The sequence below is a fragment of the Gossypium hirsutum genome, chromosome D09 (genome assembly GCF_007990345.1).
Source record: "Gossypium hirsutum isolate 1008001.06 chromosome D09, Gossypium_hirsutum_v2.1, whole genome shotgun sequence".
In the NCBI taxonomy this organism is placed as follows: Eukaryota; Viridiplantae; Streptophyta; class Magnoliopsida; order Malvales; family Malvaceae; genus Gossypium; species Gossypium hirsutum.
The window spans coordinates 25,824,296-25,833,197 of record NC_053445.1 but is presented as its reverse complement, the minus strand read 5'-3'; the positions used below and the strand labels follow the sequence as shown (position 1 = coordinate 25,833,197).

General features: G+C 34.0%; 1 protein-coding gene across 1 annotated transcript; it reads left to right on the top strand.

The window, feature by feature from the left end:
• Positions 1-2,021: 2,021 nt before the first annotated feature.
• LOC107891986 (non-specific lipid-transfer protein 2) lies at positions 2,022-2,696 on the top strand. The gene has a single exon (XM_016816936.2). The coding sequence runs from the start codon at positions 2,109-2,111 to the stop codon at positions 2,388-2,390; it is 282 nt and encodes a 93-aa protein (XP_016672425.1). The 5' UTR covers positions 2,022-2,108; the 3' UTR covers positions 2,391-2,696.
• Positions 2,697-8,902: the final 6,206 nt, after the last annotated feature.

The window sequence follows — 8,902 nt, the reverse complement described above, 5'->3', positions numbered from 1 at the left end:
AATAGTACAAAATAAAATAATTATTTCAAATATCATTATTTTTAGTAAATATAATTTTTACATGTGCAATATTAATTTTCAATCCATATAATGAGTGTGGTAAATTTTAGTATTATATATTTTTGTATGTGTATTTGAAATAATTATTCGAAATATTTTACATATAAAAATAATAATGATATTTAAAATAATTATTTGATTTTATAATATTAGAATTTACCATACTCTCGATATATGTAAAATAAATAAATATTCGACATATAAAAATTATATAAAAAAATTAGTTGATTCTCTTCAAAAAAAATATTTTTAACATAAAGATATATATATAAAAATATAACTACATAATTATTATTTTGTTTATATAAATGAAGGAGTTATTAATTAAAAATATATAAAACATATTTTCATTATATGATTACATAATTATTACTTTATTTATATAAATAAAATAAAATAAAATAAAACTTGAAAATAATATGCTTATTAATTAAAAACATTAACCCTTCATGTTCAAAAAGTAGATTTTTGTATATCTTTATTTATTTAAAAAGAAAAATGGGTGTATACTCCTAATTTTACCTAAAAGTTGTGCGTGTTTGCAGTGTGAGACGCATATGGTTGATGGTATAGAACCAAATCTCGAGAGTTGATTGAATGGAGGTGTGTAGGAAGAGAACAAAAAGGAGATTAGGTGTAATCAACACTCATTCTTTGCATGCTTACTTATTGGAAACGCCCTCATTCCTAATGCCCCCACAAACATTTGATTCTCTCTATTTTAAGTGCCAAAGTCAAACAACGCATGTGACCGCACAATGAGTACCAACCCAATTTCCTACATATATATTAATATATCCTTGCAAACTTGAATCTCATATATGCAATTGGATTACCAATATTTTCATTTGAATTTAATTATAAAATATATAAATTTTAATGCAAGTATAAAAAGTTTGAAAAATATATTTTTTAATTTTTAAAAATTTTTAAAAATTAATTGTTAATGTGGAATACACATGGCCATCCATATGTATGCTACGTCAGCAATGTTAATAAACGTTAACTTTCCTCTTTTTTTATGGGAGATTTGATAAACAATGCATGTTAATGAGTTAAAAGAGGTGAGAAATTAAATGAATGATTAAAATGACCTTTTTTTACAAAGTTGGAAGGCTAAAAAATTCTTTAAACCAAAAAACCAAAAAATTCAACATAAATCTTAGAATTTTCTAAAAATTATTAAAACATTTCCATACATTATTAAAATTTATAAATGAATTATAAAAATATATATAATATTAAAAGAATCTAAAAATCTAAAGTTTCTTGTTTTCCTTTTATTTTGCTTTGACAAAGAATTCAAATGTGTATACTTTCAAAGGTATGTGTTGTAACTTGGAATTTAGTTAGAGTGTCAATATAACGTATCTTAATTTCAGTTCACTCGATTCAACTCACAAAAATTTTAAACTACATTTATTGATAAATTCATATTAGAGTTTTCTAATTCAAAAGATCATGTATTTATTTCTTTTATACAATTATGACTTGAATCCAAATTATTAGGAAAATCATAATTGTATTGCATTGTTAAATGAAGAGAGAATATTAGTAAAGCAATTCCCTCTATTTATTGAAAGCAGAAAGATTTATGATTTAATCAGCAACAAATCCTAAACTAATTCAAAAACACAAATGGTATTAAATCAACGCCATATGATGAATTATTTCAGAAAAGAAAAAAAAAAGAGACAGTAAATGTCAGAATCCTCCAAAATTACTGGAGCTGTGTAAAAGGAGGAGAAAGTCAGAAGACAGACATCATTTTGGTGGTCATCATGAAGAATGTTGCTATTAAAATTCAAGGCACACCGAATTTATGATTGAAGTGGGCCAAATTAAATGCATTTGTCAACTAAAGTGTCATCATCGAGTTATATGGTACATGAGAATTTTTCACTTTCATCTTGAATTTCAATTTCACCCAACCCCACCTCTATAAATTAAGAGGGAAACCAAATCCAATTACAGCAACCATTAAATCTATACATATAAACTGTAATTCCACAAAGCCAACTTCTTTTTATACATAGAAAAAGGAGAATATGAAGGCGTCATATATTGCATTGTGTGCAGTGATGGTGATCCTCTTGGCAGAAGCAGTAGAGGTGTCAACGGCGGTGACATGCAGCCCAACGCAGCTGAGCTCCTGCGTGAGCGCCATAACATCTTCATCTCCACCATCTCAACTGTGCTGTAGCAAGATCAAGGAGCAGAAGCCATGCCTTTGCCAATATCTTAAGAACCCTAACCTTAAGAAATTTATTAACACTGGCAATGCCAGGAAGGTTGCTTCCACCTGTGGGACTCCTTTCCCTAAGTGCTAAGCTAGACTCTTTGCTGAAGGCTTTCTTTCTCTCTATTTTCACTGCAGAATGGATAGAGAGAAAGTACTATAATTATTAATATTATGTAGTTGTGGTGTGTGGAATATAAATATATATATCGTTTTGCTGCTTCTAGTATATATTAAGCACTAAGATTAGCTCTGTGGAAAATTAAAAAAATGTTGGGCGTCATGGTTCGTTGACTGTTTGTGTGTGGTCTATCATGTTCATGTTGTACTAGCTAGTAGTAGTTATTGTTGCACAAGCACTAGTTTTTAATAGAATTTCAGTGTTGGATTATTATTACATAATGCTCTCTCTCAATTTGATCACTTTTTGAGATATTCATAATCAGCAATAGCTTAGTTGGTTTCGGACTTTCAAATGAAAATGTACAAATTTTATAACGTGTAGAAAAACTTGAGCTTTTGGGAATTATGTGAGAGACCCAAAGATGAGAAGTGGTTTTCATTTTGTTTGTAGGCCAAAATATCAAATTATGTAAGGCCAACCTATACTGGATAAACCTCAAAATAAAGCGTGGAGATCCAAGCTTTTGTCACCTGCAGGAAGATTGACAATCTCTTTATACTGGATGGTAATATACTTTGCATAAGGACCAGGATGCATGCTTTTATAGGCTAAATGTCTTAATGGCTCCTAAAAGAGAACAATGGGAGGTTAATTTACATAAATAATATATAAAAAGATTAATTTCTGAAATAGGTTGTCAGTGGAATTAATTACGAAAATGGTATGTTTTTTTGGGTGAAACTTTTCTCATAGGCGCCACCATTTGGATGCCGTATTTTGTTCCAAAAATTATGGCGGTTATTCCCTCGTCTACCCATGTCCACTCAAACCTATGGTGCATTAGTGCACCCGTTATCAAATTTCAGACAGTAGAGTAATATCATGGTGATCGAGTACTTCAGCAGTTCGGTTGCATACAAAATATCCCGACACTGCCAGTACGATTGGGGGAGATCCATGTGATTAACAAGAGGGGGAAACATAGAAATGATTGGGGAGAAGTGCATGAAGAATATATTACAATGTGGAACAACCTGTTCGGGAGGGTATCTCAGATAGATCGTGCTTTGGGTGTACAGCCCTCGTTAGAGTACATACAGCGGTACTCTGAGATAGGGAAACCATTTTGTTTGGGGGGCGGTCGATGGTAGTCCCCCCGCATATGACACGACTTGGGCAACCCCTTTCAAATCCTCATCATGCACTAGAGCCGGAGGCAAAGCCGGAGCTACACTCTAGGAAGAGTTCTTATCATCCAGATTTGGGGGGAGATAACTATTTCTCGGGCTCGTCAAGCCACGGATATCATTCAGAGTTTGATATCTTCAGCCCACTACCACCTCAGTACTCTAGTCATACTGACTCATATCAACCTCAGTACTCCAGTCATTCCGGTCTGTATCCACCACCGTACTCCACTCCTCTCAGCCCGTATCCACCGCCGTACTCCACTACTTCCAGCTCAAGTTCATCAATGGCGTTTGAGACATATGATTTTTCATCTATGTTTCATGCACCCTCATATGCAAGTGAAGAGAACATTGATCGTCTCAATCACCTGCAACGTGAACGTCGAGCTTCACAAAAATATACCGCTATAACCATACCATCAAACCATCAATTTTAAGGGGTTTTGTAATTTAAATAACTTTATATTTATATAATGACTTTTTTGCCATTTTAGTTATCAATTTTAGGGTTTTTTGCAATTTAAATAATAAACTTTGTGTTATTTACGTAAAAACGTTATTTAATTCAACAAAATATAAACACAACAAGCTTTAGACTAAATTTGTAATTAAAATTAGATTAATTGCAACAAATTTTAGACAAATTTTAGATTCTACCTAATCGTGACGATTGCCCAATATGGTAGTTTCGGAGCGGGCATTTACTTCGATTATGATCGGCTAATTTGTATACTCCACATAGCTTCTTGTCAGATTTCTCCCTAATGTCTATTTCGCTATGGATTCTAGATGAATGCGGACGACCTTTCGTATTCCTATGCAACCCTTTGTTTGGAACAAGCTCGAAAGTCGTCAAAGGCACCTCCCATGTAGATAGGTCAGGAAGCACGGGGAACTCGTTCTCCCATACACGTAACATATGCTTGAGGGTGTACACTTCATCGATAAATTGTTCAACATTGAGCGAGACTTTAGCACAAACTGCCACGACATGTGTACAGGGATAATGAAGTGTCTGGAACCTCCTACAATTGCACCGTCTGTTTTAGAGATCAACTTTGTATGCCTGTAAAATGTAGCCAAGAAGATAGATAAAATCGAAAGATGTCGTGTTTTCAACAACACGCTATTAACCCTCTTCGCCAAATTAGTGGTCATATGACCATAGCGAAAGCCCTCGTCAAAATTTTGAGCCCATTGTCACAATTCCATGGTCCTCGACAATACAGTTCCATGGTCCTCAACCATTGTCGAAAAGATGTGTTCGTGTGACCCTCCATGTCACTTTCAAATCGAGTCATCCTTTGCCGGAAAATGTGTGGCTCTAGCTCGTGCGCTGTGTATGTATCAAGAAAATATAAGTTACAGTCATGCCCTAAAACATTAGGTTATATATTGAAAGGATAATGTTATTCTTTACTCATTCTCACAACTTGTCTCCTCCAGTTTGCATTCTTATAATCTCGTTGGAAGTTAGCCGCGATGTGTCAGATGCAGTAAATGGATCTTGATGGCACACCGGAACGCCTAATGGTGGCAATTAATTCTTTCTCTCTATTATCGGTACTAATAACATACCTTTGCAGGTTTGTCAGGAAGAATTCCAACGAATCCATGTTCTTCTTATCGACGATGATAAACGCTATTGGGAGCACGTTCTTATTCCTGTCTTGAGCAACTGTAAGAAGTAGAATCTGTGTATATTTACCGTATAGCCATGTCCCATCTACTTGCACAAATAGCTTGCAGTGGGGAAATGCACGCGCGCATAGATCAAACGTCCAGAACATCCGTTGGAAAATTCTTTTTCCCGATTGTAATTGGTTATCCAAGCCATAATAAGGTCATTCTACAATTCAATAACAGTCCCCGACACGTACTCCCACATAGCGGCTATCCATCTCTATAACTCATTGTACGACGCATCGAAATCTCCATACAATTACTCCATTGCCATTTGTTTAGTTATCCATGCCTTCCGGTATGATACTCGATACTAGAATCGTGCATGCATTTCGATAATCAGTACCGAAACTTTAATGGTCGGCATGTCTTTCACCATTGGCATGATGCACATACAGATAGTTTTGGAATCAAGTTTTTGATGATCTTCTGTCATACGTGTTGAAGTGCATGTGTGAGGCCTAACAAATTTTCGTATCTCTCATATCTACTACTTCTGGATAAATGCAGCTCATACACGCCAATTGTAGCCTTCCTCCGACTTTTAACGCTCCCCAATAAATAATGTCAATTTAGACACGACAACTTTGTAGTCCACTGATATATTCATGCTATATCGCTTAATGGCAAATACGCACTCTTCTTTACTTTCAAATCTCTAGCCCACAAACAACTCCTCAGGATCGGAATCTACGACCAGCCAGTGAGCAGGTAGTATTTCAGGTACTCGGGGAACTCGGCCGCATGCACCGTATTGGGGTCTATCCCTAACACGTGTGCCCTAAGATTATTGTGCATCACAAATCTGGTTCTTGACTGAAGACGCGTTAACGTTTCCATCGTCATTCACGCATTCGTCGGCAAATTCATCTTGGACCTCGTCTATATCGGGATCACTATCACTATCGACCTTATGATCAGAAGGATCACTATTATGGTATACATCATCACCAACCACATCAATCTCGAGTGCAGCATTAAGATCGATGTCGATCCCGCGTACAGTCGATTTACTATCAACGTACGATATCAGAACCACTATATACGACTTTTGAACTCCATGTTCTTCACCAAATTGAGTGGGATCTTTAGTTGGCTCCACACCAACTAGCTCAACAAATAATTGAATCGGTGCATTTTGGTTGCTCTGAGTCCCATAATAAAGAGCGACCATTGTCTCCACGTCTTTATCGTCTAAAAGTTTCATTTCGGTGAATTTTATGGGATCCGTCAAAATTGAAAACTTGTAGAAAAGTTTCATATCATCAAACAAGATATTTCTATTAAATCTTATTGCTATTTGTTGGCGACATCCAAATATACATCCCGCGGTTGTTGTCAAAATTTCTCCATCGGAATAAACACATACGAAAAACTAATTCTCCATCTTCAATACTAGATCTGTTAAAAAAATTCAAATTTCTCAAAACAATTTCGAATAACAAAAAAGTTACTTACATAAAAAATTTAATGAATAAAAAGAGACCAAAATTAAAACTATATGCAAAAATTTTCATTCAGAAGCTAACAAAATTAATAACCTAACAAAATAACTTTCAAATAACAAAATTACTAACAAAACTCTCCATTCTATTTTAAAAGAAATAAACTAAAATAAATTATCTTTTTTTTATTTTCCTTTCTTTCTTTCTTCTCCCTATCTTCTTACTTGTGTTATGCTAATTTTTTTGGAATTCTTCTACTCATTTCATCATATTCAGGTGAGTTTAAATAGGCAAAGATTTAAGGTTTAGGGACCAGTGGCGCCTATCAGATAGGCATCACCTATTCCATACCACCACCGGAAAAAAAAATACAAGTGGTGCTGTCTATGAGAAAGGTACCACCAATAAAATAATATTTTTTTATATAAAAACAAAAAAATTTGTTATAAAAAAGGTGGTGGCGCCTATGAGAAATGCTCTACCCAAAAAAGTATAATTTTCGTAATTAATCCTATTGACAACCCATTTCAGAAATTAATTTATTTTTTTATATTATTTATGTAAATTAACCACAATGGGACATAGTCACTTATGGAGGTATAACTTTTCTGGTGTGTGCTTTGTTAAAACAGGTTATGAAATGCTTTCTCCTGAAGACTTTAATTGAATAATTATAATATTCCACAAATGAGGCTTAAATAATTCTGGTTTAAACTTTGGAAGATTAAAGTTTCTTTCAAAATCGTACTCCTTTTTTTTATTATGGGACATCTGCAATAGAAGCTTATCTTGTAGAGAAACCATTGTTTGGTAGCTCTCTTGGCTTAAGGATTAATAAACTGAGCTTTGGATTATATTATCTCTTGTATAAGGAATTCGAGTGGGAATAAAAACCTGGTAATCATAATGGTGTCAACAGTTTGGAGCATCTGGCACAACAATAAGGCAATCTTTGAATGGTCATTCAGTACACCTTTTCAAGTTATTCACTGTGCAAATAATCTTCTTAATTTATGGATGGAAAGTTTTAACTTTGACCAAGAGAAAATGTCCTGCAAATCCTCATTCAAACCAAGCCAATTATAAAGCCTCGTGATAACAAAACAAGCAGCTAAGTCTCTCCAACCCGTTACTTAGCATGGAATAAAGGAAAAGAACTATAGACTTGCTTTAACCATGTTCAGTGAGGAGGGAAAACTTATGATTAAAAAGAGACATAATATTTCCCATAGGAGCAAATTAAGTTGTAAACTTTAAATTATCAGAGAAACACTCATTGATAAAAGTACACTAGATTTAGAAGAAAATGTGAAGCAGAATTACCTCCTAAAATATTGGAGAAATATTCAATTGTTGTTGTTGTAAAAATGAAAAGATAACTTCAGTTGCAATTGAGTATTAGTTTGATTGGCACTAATATTGTTATTATGATGATGAAAGTTCGAGTGTGCTAAAATATGTTTATCTTTCTATTTAAGGATCGATGAGTAAATGAATTTGAGCATGCAATTCCTAAAGAAGATCTATCATCTAATTCGTTTTACATAAAGAAGTGGCTACTGCTCTATATTTAGTTTCATTGGATGAGCGAGCTACTGTTCTTTGTTTTTTAGAGGACTAGCTGATGGGGTTCGATCAAAAGTACACAATATAATTGATGTGAAGATTTGATCATTGATGTCTCTTGCCCAGTTGGCATTTGAGCATACAAATAAGGCTTTATTTGTTATCTTAGTGATTTGAAGATCATATGTCATGTGCGTTTTAGATATTGCAATACATTTTTTAAGGGTTGCCAATGTGTCGAAGTTGGGGCATGCATGAACTGAAATAGCTTGTTGACAGCAAAGCTAATATCTTGAGTAAAACTCAGATGCTGAAGTTTACCTATGACTTTCTGGTAGCGAGTAGCATCTGTCGGTGGACTTTCATCCTTTAGTTGAAGGGAAACAATAGAGCAAATAGGTGTGTTTAAGCCTTAGGAAACTCGTATATTATACTTTGTAAGAATATCTTTAAGATACTTTGCTTGTGAGAAGATAATTCCATCAGTGTATTGAACTACTTCAACACCTAGAAAGTAGTTGACAAAATTCAGGTCCTTCAAAGAAAATTAAATGGTAAAGCGATGAATAACCTTATTAAAAAGTTGGGATTTATT

Coding starts and splice junctions, on each gene's coding strand:
- LOC107891986 (XM_016816936.2), top strand. CDS start 2,109: ATGAAGGCGTCATATATTGCATTGTGTGCAGTGATGGTGATCCTCTTG.